The 17602-nt window shown below is 46.4% G+C and overlaps 1 protein-coding gene across 2 annotated transcripts in view; it reads right to left on the reverse strand.

Moving 5' to 3' along the window:
• Nucleotides 1–760: 760 nt before the first annotated feature.
• The window catches only part of LOC146833827 (nmrA-like family domain-containing protein 1), a 70613-nt gene continuing 53771 nt past the window's right edge, over nucleotides 761–17602 (reverse strand). For both annotated transcript variants that reach the window (XM_085600096.1, XM_085600097.1), the window contains exon 5: nucleotides 761–2162. In XM_085600096.1, the coding sequence (XP_085456222.1) occupies nucleotides 1965–2162 (198 nt within the window). In that variant the 3' untranslated portion in view covers nucleotides 761–1964. The remainder of the gene's footprint in view (nucleotides 2163–17602) is intronic.

Below are 17602 nucleotides of genomic sequence, written 5' to 3' on the forward strand. Positions count from 1 at the left end.
ATTGCCAGACACTTTCCTACAGGTTCCTATCCAGATTTTCCCAAATGTCACACAAATCATCAGTTAGGTGGTAGAAACTGTCAGGTTTTTAGCAGTTTACGAAAAATTTGGAGAGACTCTGGCTCCCAGCTTTCTGAGGCATTGTATTCCAGAGCTTAGGGCTCATATATAAGCGAACAACTGACCTCTTTCAGGGGATTTCTTAACTCTGGAAACCACACCTTGCTCAACAGAGGTATTGTATTAGTAATAGGAAATAAATGCAAGAAACTTGAGTCAAAGCCTCCATGGAAGGAAGCACTGAGAACTGCTGACAGGTTGCACAGTTTGAGATAGGACACCTCCTAGAAGTACATACAAAGCCTGGGGGAGGAAACAACATAGCTGGAAAGACTACCCAGAGTAAAGCATGCTATAAATAACCAGCAAAGATGAAACTGCAGGCCACCCAAGCTACAGTACAAGGTGCCGGGAGGTATGCTATATGGAGGCTGGTTAATACGTTAAAACCTTGCTACTCCGTTTTATCTCGACAATTTCAACAATTATTTATTTCATTATATAATATGTTAATTGATTCTTGCAGCTAATAATTATTTTAGTTACCAAACATCAATGCCTTTATTGAAACAAGAATGTAAACTGTACCTATGCTATGGCTGCCCTACATAATTCCATGCATCTGGGAAACCTAAGAAAAGCCATATCTATGAATCCATAGCTTCTTTTTTTTTTTTAAACATATTTTTATTAACCTTTGAGTTAGCCATCTTCTCACATATCAGCTCATAATATTATTTACATGTAATACAGTTTATAACATTGTTTAACTGTGCATTACTCCAAATTGTTCAGTATACATTTGACAGGGAGCAACCCGTTACTACCTTTAATGATGTTCCAACTGGTACTATAGACATATGAGCGGGTTTCCGCGTGTGGCACCATTGTGATGTAGTGTTCTAGGGCGTGTGATGGATTTATGCGCAGTTAGTTATCCACTAATGTATGCGCCTATCATGAGAAAGGGAGCTGCCAGAAAAGGGTGACCCAGATTGGGCAACTCAGTAAAAAGAAAATTCAACGTGAACCAGATAACCATGCGATCTAGACCCAAAGATATCTGGTATCAGAGCGCTTTACATAGCACCAGTTTCGTTACATGAGAACACATTCATTTTTGTTAGGCACGGGGAGATTAAGTGATTTGCTCAGAATCACAGGATGTTGAGCGTCGTTGCCGAGACTCGGACCAGGTTCCTCAACTTCGACGTCGACTGCTCTAGCCGTAAGGCTACCTCCTCTCTTAGAAGTATTCAGGCCAGGGGGAGTTATATTGCGGTGTGGGAGGGGCGCCTCTGAGATTTCTGACTGTCTCACTACTCAGGTTGACTGACTGGTCCTGTCTGAACAAGGCCTGGATTCATCTTCACATGAATCCATAGCTTCTTGTATTGAAACTTGTTTGTTAATAAATAAAATATACAATACTGTTACTTTATGTTAGGTTAGTTGTTACACATTAAATAAACGTTGTGGCTAATAAATTTATTGAAGAAGATGTATCCTTCCAGCATTTATATTAAAATAAAGTGATTTATTTGACACACTTGTAAACTATGAGTTAACCTTATTAAACGTTAGTTGCTGACTGATAAAGTTGTTAAATAATACATTAGGCTTAGAATAATGAAGTTGTTGAATATGTAATTCAGTCTGTAGATCACATATTCAAACTGATGATATTAAATAGTTATTAGGTATGAATGGCGTTGTTAAATTAGCATGAAGATGTTTACTACATGATACAAATGCTGGCTTTTATATAATGATAATTTTGATTTCTTGAGTGGATGAATATGAGGATGTCCTTTTTTAATAGATACATTTGTTGATCACTTACACAACATATTTTAAGAAATAACTGCATGAATATCTGGGGAGGAACAGTTGAGCATTGTCCATCAGGGAATGTTCAGGGCACGCCTGATGTGATCCTTATTCTGGGAAGCCCATGTGTGGAATGTCTGCACCTCAGGGCAGAGTTCTGAGGTCAGAGTCTTGCTCATCTGCTGGCTGCCTTTCTTCCAGAACTCAAACATGTTTCCAAGATCCTGGGCCGCTGGACCTCCATGTGACTCCACAAAGGCACGGACAGAAATCTAATGGGGAAGAGAAGATAGGAATGTCATGGTTCCCGCAAGCCACCATGTTTATTGCTTCTTTTCAATGTAATTTTTGACAATAACTGATATTATCATGTCCAGCACCCATATCCTTCCTATATTGCCACACCTCAAAGGACAACAGTCTTTAAATCCCACACTCTCTTTTCTGTAGTATGCTACCCACCCAGAAGAAGATTCGGCGCGCCTACATAGGGAGGTGCAGCGTCTTTTTTTTAAATATCCCAATACAATGCAATATTGTACAATGTGGTACAAATTCATCGTTTGAAGCAGGAGCCATCATTTGCTTCTATATTTTCCATATGACTGCTAACTGTGAAGCCTTCTCATAATGATCTTACAAACTCTTGAAATAGGGGCTATTTCAGGATGTACATACTCTAGATAATTATAAGGAATTTGTTAATCACCAGCAGGAAATCAACTTTTTCCAGTTTTGATCCCCAGTAACACTGTTACTATTAATGTTACATTTGATTCTTGTTCATTTCTGTGGTATGGTCTGGTCCAGTGATCAATGAATCCTGGGGCACGTGCTATTGTCCTGACGAGGGCAAGGCGCTGGGGGTGACACACTCCTTAACATACTGTATATTGGGATACATCCCAAAAAGGCCAAGAACCCCTCTAGATTTGCAGTATTGATAATGCCCCTCCCTGGCCTTTGGAAAAAGGACTCATAAAAATGACATCTGGCTGGCAAAAATCGAATCAGTATGGTAAGTAACGACAACAAACTGAAGGAAGACATGGAAGAATGGCGTGAAATTATTGATAGACTATATGAAGAGGACCATGAGATAGCCCTGTCACACATTTCAGAATGTTAGGATTATTTTTTTACATAATGGGAAAATTGTTACATTATTTTTTATATAATGGGAAGATTGTTAATGACATTGTGGATAGGCGATTTCAATATATGTACTGCTGTCATTCCATACAATAAACTTGTGCTGTAATGATCTTCTAGTTGATAAAAAAAATAGAAAGACGTGTTTTGAAAATGTGTTAATCATATAAACATTTTTGCATATTTTTTTCACATTATGAAATAACAATTTTACTGCAAGGTATGGAGGCTAACATTATGCATATCCTGGGGCACCTTCTCTGCAACCTGTGACAGAGCTTCTCCAGATAGGTCTATCCCTATGTACCAGGGTTCTCACCTTTGACGTGACACTGCAAAATCTGCTTCTCCTCTACGTACATGTTCTAGACACAAACATGGCAATGTATTTCATAAACAGGATAAGGGATCTCACTTTCCCACTTCAGTAGAAATCAGAGACCTGAACTATTTCACACACAGCAACGATTCGGTCCAATGGACTGAATACCAGGCTTTAACATGTAGAGGTGTTCGTGAAAGCCTTTTGGGACCATCCTAGAGAGCTGCTTAAGTTACTCTAATTAAGGCAAGCACATTCACTGTGTCTAATAAATAAAATATACGGGGAGAAGTCAGCCCTGTGTTGACGGCATAGCTTGCTGCCTTGTAGGAAGCAATGTCCACACATTCCCTATCCTTCCCTTTCTGGTGACATACAGTTCTCTGTGGAACCAGGGTGCTGTGCCTTAGTTCAGAGTTTACTTGTTTTGAGACGCATCCCACACATTGGTAAGTGATCTTTAGTAAATCTGGGACTGAGACAAAAGCCATGGGTGTATGTATGGGAATGGCCAGACTCCACCCATGGAACGCCTTCGCAATGCAGAGGGACAGAAGGCAGAGAATTGTGCTACCTTGTTCGAAGGAAATGCCTCTTTTTGCCTGATCAACCCCAAAGTTTTGGACTGATGCTGCTGACTGTTCAATTCTGAGGGTGTATGTTGAATTGGCTACCCCCAGTTGGCATATGCTGACTTACTTATAAGCCCCTGGTATATGGTCACAGGGTGCCCAAGACGTAAGTTGGAGTGCCCACCCAGGGCTGTAGCACCTATTCTGCTACTCTGTGTGTGACAAAGTACAAAATGGCTTCCAACCTGCCACTGCAGCCTGGAAGAGCAGTTTTAAAACTGCGCGTTCAACTTTGCCAATGAAACCAATTGCAAAGCCCCCACTTATCTTAACAATATATGTAAGTCTCCACTAAGGAAGCGCTATATAGCCCTAAGGCAGGGAGCTGTTTATTATTAAGTAGGACTTATACTTTTTATATATCTTATCAGATAAACTTCCAAATTGTCATTTTTGCTGTGGAAACGTAAGTAGCCCCATTGATTTAACACAAAGTTACCGGCTGACCTCTCAGTCCAGCTAACTTCTAAATGGTGCTACTAAAATGGTACTTCAAGGTATCAAATTTCATTGTGGCATTAAATTCGACTCGGTGCCCAATTTGAATGTAATGTCACTTTTAAGGAAAGGCAACATTTCAAAAGTTGCCACTTGATTGCCTCGTTTTTACAGCAGCCTGGCACAATTGCTAGCCACCAGACAGCATTCTGCCCTCCTGGGGAGTTGTGTGAACGGTTTCCAGGCCCAGAAACAATAGAAACCTACTACAGAGAGAGGTGGCTTCTCCCTCTTGCAAGAAGCTGCATGGGTGGTGGCCCAAAGGTGAGCTTCAAAGGTGAAGCAACCTTTGGTGAGTAAATCGTGATCACACTAATTTTTTGTTTGATCTTTTTATCGACATTTTATATTATTCATTACAGTAATATGTAATTCAGCTGTATACTTTTGCCGTGTACATTGCCCATTTAACAAGTCGGCAATCCGCTATAATCAAGTAAAGCAACACGGTCCATAGATTAGTACATTCAAAAACATAGAAATTGTAAAATTTATAGTGAGAATAAACATTTGCCTTCGTCTTCTCCGGTTTCATTAATTCTACAGTATCCCCTGTTCTTTGCTCCCTATGCCACTCTATTACATCATCTCAAGTGTAATTCGTAGATCAATATGTATATTTAACCAACAACTTAAACTATCACAGGTTACATCAGTAATCAAAGGCATCCCCCATGTTAAATCATGATCATAATCATGTAGGGTTGCCGATTTGTCCAGGTAGACAGGGTAGCGGCAGGAACAGAGAGCGGAAACCAGTGGCAAAACTAGCTTTCCTATGGGCGTGTAGCCCACAGGTAGCCAGCCCCCCCTCTAGGTTAGGCGACCAAGCTTCTAACATTCAAGGAAGGGTTCAGACATCTTGAGAGTGGGAAGAATAGTGCGCTCTGGGATTGCTAGATGCCACACATAGCAGAAGTTGTCACAGGGTAGGAGGGATCCTGGTGACTGCATCATCCCCCCCAGGGCAAAAATGACTCTTCTGGCACCTTGAACATCATATCGAACTGGAGCAAGGACAGAAGATGCACTGCCCTGCTGCCCCCTCGACCTGGCAAGAGAGGTTGCACTGACTACTAGCCTGCACCAGCCACACCTTGGGCTTGTAAAAAAAGGACTGTGCATGCGCTACCTGGCTTGTGGAAGAGTCACTCATGCCTCAGACCAAAGAGGTGACTCTGAAGGCTCAGCCGACTGACCCCCTGGAACCAACACCAGGGCCATCACAGCTGATGTAGCCCAAACCGGCAAGTCAGTAGTCACATTCTTCGAATCACCACTACCCGCCAAGGACAAGCCAAAAGACTAAACCTTGATGCCCAAAGGTTGCATTCAAGACTGCTGGCCCCAAGAATGTCATCTGAGTCCAGATTTGTCACCAAACCTGGAGACCAGCCTTCAGTTAAGAATATTGTTGGACCCGCTTTGTACAGAGATGAACAGTCCAGCCGCAGCTAGCCTTCTACTGGCTCAAAGAGGACTTTAAGGGACACCAACCCTGGTGGTCAAAGTCGCTCCACCTTACCCGTGGACCAAGGAATAACAGCCAGGGCACCCCCATGGACCAGACAGCACCCAGAGCATATTTCAGCATCCTCAGCATACTGCATCCCCAGTATCAAGACCCCTCCATTGTAGTCTACAGCGGTCTTAATGTAAAGTGTGGAACTGAGCTTACGACTGCTTTGGTGAACTGGTAACTGTCCCAAAACTCCTTATTGGGCCCCCTGACCTTCTCCCTGTCAGAATTGATCGCCCATCCCAGGCCGGAGTAGATGGACACAACTCTTTCAAACTTTTGAAAAGTTTTTCAACTTTATGGTTACTAATGCTTGTTTGCATTTTGGAGTAAAAATCTATATCTCCAGTGGGTTTTGCTATTAGTGTATAAAAAGTTATAAAAATATATCCTATTTTTATAAATTGGTGTTGGATTTCTTTTGTGTTGCATTACTTTTCATATACCGTCCATTGTTTGGTGCTTCTAAATACTTTGCACTAGTTCTTTTGTTTAAGCCTCGCTGCTTGAAGTCACTGCTCTTCAGGGTTGAGCTAAAGGTTTTACAAACGAGCCTGACTGGACCCACGACAGCTTTGCAAGTGTATTATACGGTAAGGTCGCACAACCACATCATATAATTCACCACAAACCTCACAGTTGCGTTACTCTGGATTTTCGAAGCCACACAGTCACGTGAGGTGACTTTGCGTGGCTTAGTAAATCTCACTTAAGCCCTTGCATTGCCTTGCGCGATGCAATGGTGATTAAAGTGCTTAGTAAATCTGCCCTCCTGTGTTTTTCCGTCAATAGTGCATTATTTAAGTTGAGCCTCCTGTCGTCCAAATTGCTCAAGATAATGAACACTTTAGAGTGAGAGAGAGGTGTCCGTGTACACCAGTGCTTTGCAGCTTCTTTCTGGCTCTTATGCCATGTCTAGCCCCAGAGATATGGGGCTCCTGTATCCTTTTAGGCAGGGACAATGTTTTGACTGTCAATTATGTGTAAGATCCTCCTTTTATTGTTCTTGTCAATATCGTGAAGGATTACTATCTGGACAGGCATATCTCTCCCTCTAGGCAGACCATGTTCCTAGTCCTGTGAATCTTATTGCAAACTGGCAATCTCATTTTCTCGTAGGCAACATTGATTATGTGCTGGACCGACAGGTTCTCTCACGCTGTGATTTTTACATAGGGTGCTTTTGGAATGGATCTGATGGCCTAAAGGCAGAACCATCAGGTCCCTGTCTACTTCAGCCAGAGAAGTTGTCATTGTCGGGATCAGATGCGCATCCGGCCCAATGTTTTTCTTACCTTAGCCATGAATTGTCACCTACTGACCAGGATCAGATCACCCCAGGAGATCATTATCCTCATCCACCCACTCCCCGACAGGCCTTAGCTAAGAGAAAGTGAGGACCACCTCTGCCCCCAGCCTTGCCCAGGGGTAGGGGAAAGGTTTTCTATTTTTCAAGTTTGCACAATGTTGCATAAGGATTGGGTGGGCTGTTGGGGCCCCTTCACCTTTATTAAAGGCAAAGGTGGTATTTTGTTTAAACATAAGGGTGAGAGGGTTCTTTCCCCCAAAACACCGTAGGCAAGAGTGGAGGGTGATTGCTACTCCACACCAGTGGCAGCTCCTCCGTTAAGGCAGAGGAGCGTCCCCCCACAGCTCTCTCAACAGTGCAAACATGAAAAATAAATTGATAATAATACAGATTATCATTTTATTTTTCCACACTGAGCCAAGACAAGGGCAGGGCTGGGCTATTCTGATAGCATCTGCAACAGGGGGCAGGAGTGGTGGGCACTGCTGCAAGTGCGCATGACAGTTTGGCTGACCGTCTTAGGATGGCCAAACCGTCATGCGCTTTTAGATCTCTGCAACCCAAGCTGTGCTGCACAGGCAGGTGGAGAACAAGAACAGGCTCCCAGGCCCTACTAACTGAGCGTTAAAGCAGCCCGCTCTGGCCAATCACGGCACTGCTCTCATTCATTACCAGCATGAGAGCAGTCCCCTGATTGGCATAGGGGACTGGGAGCCCTTCATGGACTGCTGAGAGTTGAGAGGAGAGATGCAGAAGAGCACCAAAGTGGCGGCCAGTAGGTCTGTGCCTTTTTTATTTATTTATATTTTATCTGCCCCCCTCCCGTGCTGCCCCCGCTTTCTGCTCTGCTGCCCACCACTTTTATGTCACAGCAGCCACCACTGCGCCACACTACTCTTGTAAGGGCAGGGGGTATTACAAACCTCCCTCATCTTATTCAAGAGCGATGGAGGATTGTTTGAAAATAATGAAACCATGAGGGCAGTATTTGTTAGCCACCTCCTACATTGCTCAGGAGCAGGGGCTGTCAGCATATGAAAAAAAAGGAGTGATGCTGCAGGTAACTCTGGCCCCATGTCATATCAGCGCTGAGGCAGTTGTCAGCTACCACTGTGCCTACCTATGCAAGCTACAGAATGTTAGTGGAGCAGTGTGCAATTGCAAACAGGACTATGTGGCAGCAGTTAATTGTATCTGGGACACCATTGCCATCAATTCTGGAGGGTTAAAGAGTCTTTGAATAGCCGACCTCTGTCCCAGTGACCCATGGGCACTGTGGTCTACCGTAGCCCACACCATTTTGTTGGTCAAAGAGTACCATAGCAATTAACTTCTGTTCCCTGGTATATTATGTTTTTTTGAGACAAAAAACCCTAACCCTTGAGAATGTATATTGTATCTGCTTATATTAAAATGTGTTTTTATACCGATTTAAAGTACCACCAAAGACTTTGCATTATTGCACATTAAAGCTCATTTTAAATGTAAAGCCAATTTGTATTTCAGCGTTGTAAACTATGGCACTCATTTACAACATTTTGGAGCAGGGCAGCGCCACAAGGCTTCTTGCTGCACTGCCCTGTGTCAAAAGAAAAGGGCAGGAATGCATCTCATTTATCTGCCCTGGCGCACAAATAGCTGCCTTGTGCCAACACAGGCACCCTTGCGCCATGGTGCAAGGGTGTCCGCATTGTAGATATGATTGTTTTTGTGCAAAAAGTGGCACAATCCTGCACAAAAAAAAAAATCAATGGATACGTTTGCAGAATGCAACACACAGAAAGAAGAAAAAACGAGGCGAAAAAAAGTTATTTCTCCTCGTTACGCCGGCGCACCTGGGGTGATGCACGTTTTTGACGCATTCCCAGATTCGCACTATGTTGTAAACCTGGGAATGTGTCAAAATCGATGGGCGTTGAGTGGGAACACCCACTGCACGTCCATAGAATGCCTCCCCGACGCAGTGTGCGGCAACGCAGTGACTTGCGCTGCGTTGCCATGCACAATATCTATGAGTCCATGAAAAATCACTAAGGGTGGCTTTTCGTGGCCTCGTAGATATGGCTCTGCACTGCCAGAAACATAAAAAAGTGAAGCTCCTGCACCTCACAGGGCTTGTAAATAAGCCCCTACATATTTAGCATGACTGTTTATGTAAGCGTAGCCTCGTTTGAAAGTTGACGTAGCCAGATGAGAGTTGTGGATTTCGTTAAGTCAGGTTTTCTACCTTACCCCACTGAATCTCCTCAATTTCTTTTGGTTTAATCATGTGCTCTTTCCTCTGCTTACTGCATTGAAGAAAATGCACAAAAGAAGAATAAACATGCATATAACAGCGTTATGTGCACCAACAGCTCAGACGGTGAAGCAGAGGCCCACTGACATTGAAGGCCTCATTTATGAAAACTGTTGCATCGCTGCGTGAAAACATCGATGCAACAGTTTTCACTGCACCCTCCTTCCGACAGGATAGATGCACCATATTTAATGTACGGCGCTCCATGTCGCAAGGAGTTACAGGTACATCGTATCTGAAGGCGCAAAAGTGGCACATTGGTGGGGTGAGTCTGAAAACAGACGCAACTCCAGAAATGTGTCAAGGCCTGCGTCAGTCTTGTGAGGCAGGTGTAAGATATTGTCAGGCCGGCAGTAGCCGTATACTCTAGGCTCCTACTAACCTGCTGATCGATCGGCAGGAACGATGGCGTGTAGAATATTTCTCCCTTCCCACTGGTGCAACCCCACGCTGGCGAACCAAAACAACCAATGCGTGGTAGAGGCACTTAGGGGGAAAAAGAGAGGAACGAATGAAGGGAAGGATAGGGTCCGCTTGTCTCTTCTGTCAGGGAGCCGGAGGGTCTGACGGGTAGTTCTCTAGTAGGCTGCAGTAAGGAGGAGACAGACAAGGCAGATTATGGAAGGAAGTACCACTAACCCCTTACCTCCCTGTTCCCTGCTTAAGGGCCACCACTCACCTACTGCGGGCGCTAACTTCGATTCCCAGTCAGTGAGACCGTTGGCTTCACGGTCTTGGAAACGGTAGATAGGGTATGGTCTGCGCAGAACTAGTTTGTTCTGCTGTTGCGCAAGCGGTAGTTAATCTCACTACCGTGGCAGCAACCAGCAATGCCTATCTAAACAAAAGGTGTTCTCTCTCTCTGTAAGTAAATGTCGAAGCAAGCGGCAGGGCTTCCACGCCTCTTCGCGCTGCCTGCGCAGGACGCTGTCGAAGTAGACGGAAATCGGGAATTCCTCGGGAAAGACGCTGGGCTACGGCAGTTACGTCACTGCCTAGCAGAGTACGAAGCAAATGGGTGCTCCTGCTCCTCCCAACGGAGTGTCCTACCTGATACCGGATCTGGGTACCTCAGGCAGGAACGGGAACCAGGGAGACCTCAGGAGCGGCGTGACAAAGGGTTCGGGACATGGGAGTCACGATGCTGAAAAAGTGAACGAGCGCTTGTCCTCTAGCGGGGAATACCATCCGCTAAGCGCTGTCTTCAGGGAACCTCCTCGGATTGTCAAGCGCCGTTTCTCCAGAGGGGGATGGTCTTATAGCGGTGGTCATGTGACCGACCCCGCTTCCGTTGCGCCGCCGTTGGACGTCCCGAGGTCTTCTGGGACTTGTAGTCGGTCTTAGAAGCACGCTCCTTTGCCGCGCTATTAGATACCCCCGGGTGGCGCCGATCTTCTGTCTGGAAGCCAAATGGCTCGCGAGGATCATGACAGTACCCCCTCTCAAGGACCGCCGTCTCGGCGGTTGTCCTGGTTTACCAGGATGTTTGGCGTGGAATTGTCGGAGTAGTTTTGGACAATGTAAGTTAGCTGCTGGTTCCCAAGTCCGTTCTTCCGGCCCAAACCCTTTCCATTCAACCAGGTATTGTACTCTTCCCCTCACTTGTCGGGAGTCTAATAAGGCTTGGACTTCATATTCCTCTTGCCCTTCCACCTCCACGGGGAGGGGAGTCAGAGGCAGTCTCATGTTGGCAGGGCATGGTCGGAGAAGGGAAACATGGAAAACAGGATGTATTCTCCAGGAGGCAGGTAGGCTTAGTCTCACCGCAACGGGATTCAGGACGCGGTCTATTTTGTATGGCCCCACGTACTTGGGTGCCAATTTACCCACCCCCTTTAGATGTAAGTTCTTGGTGGATAACCATACCTTGTCTCCCACCCTATACTCGGGTTCTGGCGCTCTCTTTCGGTCAGCGTATAGTTTTTGTGTGTTTTGCGCTGTCTCTAAATGGAGTTTGGTTTCTCTGAGAATGGTGCGGAGATGTGTATGGTGTTCTTGAATTGTTGGGTGTGCAGTGACTACAGGCCACTCGAATGGAAGAATGTCGGGGTGGAAACCATAAAGACAAAAGAATGGGGAACACCCTAGGGTGGTGTGTTCTGCGTTATTGTAGGCGAACTCTGCCAACCATATTAAGGGGTACCACTCCATGGTGTTTTGGAGGGTAAAGCAGCGCAGGTACTGTTCTAACGTCTGGTTCAGACGTTCTATTTTACCATCCGTCTGGGGATGGTAACTTGTGGATAGACGGGCGTCAATGTTCATGGTTTCACATAGTTTTCTCCAAAAGCGTGAGGTAAACTGGGATCCTCGGTCTGTTATAAGCACCCTTGGTAGTCCGTGTGCTCTCACCACATGTTGTAGGAATACCAGAGCCAGTTCGCCCGCCGTGGGTAGTCTTTTGAGAGGGACGAAGTGGCCCATCTTCGTTAAGTGATCTATAATTACTAGCACGGTGGTGTATCCTTCACAGGGTGGCATCTCAACGATGAAATCCATCGACACCGTATGCCATGGGGCTGGTGGGATGGGTATGGGACACAACAGCCCCGCTGGTTTCGAATGGCTGACCTTACTCTGCGCACAGATGGCACAATTCTTCAGGTATTCTTTGGCATCTGTACGTAATGTGGGCCACCAAAAGGATCTTTCGAGCCCTGCTATGGTTTTGTATTCCCCCAAATGGCCTCCTAGCGCGGAATCATGAACCCAGGAAATCGCTTGCTGTTGTTGTGCCTTCTGTGGGAGAAATAAGGCATCGTTCTGGAACAGAAATTCCCCTCTTTGTGTTCTGTGGGCTGGGTCTATTTGTATCCAGGCTGAAGCGTTGAAGTCGGTTAAGGACGCTTTTACAGCCTCGAGGTATTCGTCTGACGAGGCGAGAGCCTGCACTTGATGAGCAAACGCCTTGCTGGGCAGGATCGATGGTGGGTCCGTGGGTAGGCTCGTTTCGGGGTGTATGGTTTCTTCCATACGGGATAAGGCGTCGGCCTTGCCGTTCAGGGGTCCAGGTCTGTATTTGATGAGAAAGTCATAATCAGAGAAGAATAGGGACCAGCGTAACTGACGTGGTGTGAGGGCTCTGGCCGATTTCAGGAACAAAAGGTTTCTGTGGTCGGTGTACATCTCAACTGTATGGCTTGCCCCTAACAGATAGTGCCTCCACTCTTCACAAGCCCGTTTGATGGCAAGCAGTTCCTTATCCGTAATGGAGTAGTTCACCTCACTCGGGGATAGTTTCTTGGAATAAAACGCCACCGGATGGAGTTGTCCCGTTTGTTGGTGCCTTTGTGACAGCACTCCTCCTATGGCGTATTGAGACGCATCCGTCTCCACCACGAACGGTAGGTTAGTATTTGGGTGTAACAAAATGGGAGCTGTTGTGAACCGTCGTTTTAGTTCCTGAAAAGACCGGTCCGCCTCTTGATCCCAGACGAAAGGAGTATTTTTTCTCAGTAGCCGAGAGATGGGGTGAATCACCTTCGAGAAGTCCTTTATAAACCGCCTATAGTAATTGGCGAACCCCAGAAATCGTTGTACCGCCTTAACGTGGCTTGGGGCCTTCCAGGAAGTGATTGCATCTACTTTGGCGGTATCCATTTGAAACCCTTTTGCATTAATGATGTACCCTAGGAAGGCAACTTCCGGTACATGAAATAAGCATTTCTCTAACTTGGCATACAACGAATGGCGTTGAAGACGTGTCAACACTTCCTTCACATGGGTGATGTGTTCCTGTAAGATGGACGAATAGATGAGTATATCGTCTATGTAGACTATGCAACACACCTCCAGCAGACCTCGGAGAACTTCATCCATGAAGAATTGAAATGCTGCTGGGGCGTTGCATAGCCCGAAGGGCATCACTTGATACTCGTAAAGACCGAACTTCGTTCGGAACGCCGTTTTCCATTCGTCCCCGGATTTTACACGAACCAAATGGTATGCACCTCGAAGGTCAAGCTTGGTGTATATGCGAGCCCCCTTGAGCTGGTCTAGCAATACGGGAATCAAGGGGAGAGGGTACCGGTTCTTAATGGTTATTTTGTTGATGGCGCGGTAATCGATGCAGGCTCGTAACTCATCGCAGTCTTTTTTGGCGATGAAAAAGAGGGGAGACGAGGCGGGCGACGAGGAAGGGCGGATGAATCCTGATTCCAGATTCTCCTCCAGATATTTCTTGAGGTAGCGGGTCTCTGGTTCTGTTAGGGCGTACACACGACTGCAGGGGATGTCCGCTCCAGGTAGTAGATCGATCCGACAATCAAATGTTCGGTGGGGAGGTAATGTGGCCGCTGTTTGTTTGTCGAACACCGGTTGGTATTGCAGATATTCGTTGGGTAAGGATACTGCGCAGCAATACTCGGCTTCTTCCCGACCTTCAGCGAGGAAACTGGCTTGTGTTCTGGAACCATTGTCCTGCAAGACGTGCCGAGTACAGTGCGTTTTGCAATACTCAGAGGTCAGTGACACCGTACGTTCTGCCCACCGTACTACCGGGTCATGTAGCGTTAGCCACGGCATGCCTAGGATCAAACGGAATTGTGGCGCGTCTATCAGGTCAAACTGCAGGATTTCGTAGTGTTCTTCCCCTACCCTCATTTTTAGGGGTATGGTGTGATATCTAACCGGTCCGGAGGTTAAGGTCTTCCCATCTACGGCCTTCACTATTTCGGGTATCATCTTCTTTTCGTATGGCACCCCAAACCGTCGAGCATACTGGAGATCCATAAAATTTCTGGTGGCGCCCGAATCCAACAAGGACGCCACGTCTAGTAGGCTGTTTTCAGTGATCCATAGAGTTACACACACATTGATGTGCGCTACGGCGGGTTGCATAGTGTTAGCTAGTGCAAGGGGGATCCGTGATGAATCGGTACCCATGGCAGTGATCCCTTCCTGTCGTGGGCTCTCTAGTTTTCCGACTCCTGTGAGAAGGTCGCTGCAGGCACTTGTGGGGGACCGGGTCTTTCCGGGGCCTTGGCTCTCGCGCGACATTCCCTGATAAAATGCCCACTCTTTCCGCAGTAAAGACACAGCTTCTGTTGCCTTCTTTTTTCCCATTCTTCGGGGGTAAGAGGACCTCGCACTCCTCCGATCTGCATAGGTTCGCTGAGATCTATGGTCTTTGGACGGTCTTCGGGGAGCGATCTCATTCTGGGCAACGGGAAGCGATTCTCACCTCGGCCTTTATCCGTCTTCCGTTCTTGTAGGCGATGTTCCAACTGTACCGTGAGATCAATCAGCTCCTCACAAGTGGGAGGCAGCTGAACCACTTGCGATAACACGTCTTTCAGCTCACCTCGAAGACCTTGGTAAAAGAGAGTGGAGCGTTTCTCGGCAGGCCAGTCGGTTTCCACCACCAATCGATTAAAGGTCGTGATATATGATAGCAGGTCCTGCGAGCCTTGTCTCAGAGTGAGCAATTCCCGATCCAAGGATAGCATGTGTGACTTGCGGTCGAACAATCTTCTCATTGCGGTACAAAAATCGTGGAAATTGTGCAGCACCGGGTCGTTTCTGTCCATCAATGGAATGGTCCAGCTGGCTGCATTACCCCCCATGTATGACATCATAAAGGAAGTCTTTGCGGTATGTTCCTGGAAGATCGTTGGTTTGCAAAGGAAATGTAGCCGGCATTGGTTCAGAAAGGTCTCAAATTTCTTTGGGTCCCCAAAGAACCTTTCGGGGGGAGCTAATGGTATACCATGAGTCTGGATGACGTGTACTGTCGGAGCAGAATCCTGTGGAGGTTGGGGCGTGCCAGAAGGAGTAAAGAACCCTGTACCAGTGGCACCACCCCCCATTACCGGAGTTGTGCGTGTCGCAGGAGGGGGAAGGGTCCAATCTTTTATGTATGTACTCTTGCTAGGGCCTTGCCTCGTAATGCCTGCAACCTCCCTGCGCAAGGTACTCATTTCCCTTTTCATGTCCTGGTTCTCTAACCTTGAATCGTGCACTTCCTGTTGTAAAGCCGTCATGCTTTCCAACAGAGAGGACAGCACGACATTGGAGTCCATCGTTCAGGCTGAAAGGTATACGTGGGCTTGACAATCTGTCAGGCCGGCAGTAGCCGTATACTCTAGGCTCCTACTAACCTGCTGATCGATCGGCAGGAACGATGGCGTGTAGAATATTTCTCCCTTCCCACTGGTGCAACCCCACGCTGGCGAACCAAAACAACCAATGCGTGGTAGAGGCACTTAGGGGGAAAAAGAGAGGAACGAATGAAGGGAAGGATAGGGTCCGCTTGTTTCTTCTGTCAGGGAGCCGGAGGGTCTGACGGGTAGTTCTCTAGTAGGCTGCAGTAAGGAGGAGACAGACAAGGCAGATTATGGAAGGAAGTACCACTAACCCCTTACCTCCCTGTTCCCTGCTTAAGGGCCACCACTCACCTACTGCGGGCGCTAACTTCGATTCCCAGTCGGTGAGACCGTTGGCTTCACGGTCTTGGAAACGGTAGATAGGGTATGGTCTGCGCAGAACTAGTTTGTTCTGCTGTTGCGCAAGCGGTAGTTAATCTCACTACCGTGGCAGCAACCAGCAATGCCTATCTAAACAAAAGGTGTTCTCTCTCTCTGTAAGTAAATGTCGAAGCAAGCGGCAGGGCTTCCACGCCTCTTCGCGCTGCCTGCGCAGGACGCTGTCGAAGTAGACGGAAATCGGGAATTCCTCGGGAAAGACGCTGGGCTACGGCAGTTACGTCACTGCCTAGCAGAGTACGAAGCAAATGGGTGCTCCTGCTCCTCCCAACGGAGTGTCCTACCTGATACCGGATCTGGGTACCTCAGGCAGGAACGGGAACCAGGGAGACCTCAGGAGCGGCGTGACAAAGGGTTCGGGACATGGGAGTCACGATGCTGAAAAAGTGAACGAGCGCTTGTCCTCCAGCGGGGAATACCATCCGCTAAGCGCTGTCTTCAGGGAACCTCCTCGGATTGTCAAGCGCCGTTTCTCCAGAGGGGGATGGTCTTATAGCGGTGGTCATGTGACCAACCCCGCTTCCGTTGCGCCGCCGTTGGACGTCCCGAGGTCTTCTGGGACTTGTAGTCGGTCTTAGAAGCACGCTCCTTTGCCGCGCTGTTAGATACCCCCGGGTGGCGCCGATCTTCTGTCTGGAAGCCAAATGGCTCGCGAGGATCATGACAGATATTGACGCAATGGCGTCCTAGAAGTGGCGACATGAAGTCTTATAGATTTCAAGGTGCCACTTCTACGAGGCTTTCTGCAGGGTAACGCCACCCTGCATACATTATACCTGGCACAAGTATAATGTGGCGCAAGGGTTTACAAAGTGACGCATCTACGTAGATGTGTCACTTTGTAAATATGAAAAAGTAATGTGCCAACAAGGGATTTTGTTTGAAGAAGTTATATCTTTTTTTTAATTTTAGAAAATTAATTTGAAAATGAGTTCAGAACTGATACTCAACAACACATTATTTGACTGAATTGATCAAATATGTAAAACACACACGGGGTATCTATTTCGTGAAGAAATCACAGATCTTTTTATATATACAATCAATAAAAAGGAGTACAAATAAACAATTGAATGTGCAGTGTAACATGAAGAGAGAAAAAAATTAATGTTATCCACATTTCATGAAACAAAATATCCAATCCACACGAAAACACAGAGATCTATCTCATATTAGGAGAGCAATCAACTGTACATAGATGTTATGGATATAGATAATGTAGTTGACGTTTCGGTCTGTGATGGCGTCAATCCGTCAGACCATCTTCAGGACAGTGGAGATTTCTAAAAAGGACTCCTGTATAAACATAGTGTCAATTAATTACAACAACGTAAACAAAGTTATTCTCTTCTTGCTAGAAAGAGAAAAAAGAGATAGCCCGTGTGTGAAGAGCAATCATTTGAATTATTGTTGTGAGAAGACACCAAGATCCATCAATATTTACAGCATTATAATTTCTGCATAGTTAAGGTGAAAGAGTGAAAGCATGCTATATTGTAAAT

This window comes from Triturus cristatus, chromosome 4_2 (genome assembly GCF_964204655.1).
Source record: "Triturus cristatus chromosome 4_2, aTriCri1.1, whole genome shotgun sequence".
In the NCBI taxonomy this organism is placed as follows: domain Eukaryota; kingdom Metazoa; phylum Chordata; class Amphibia; order Caudata; family Salamandridae; genus Triturus; species Triturus cristatus.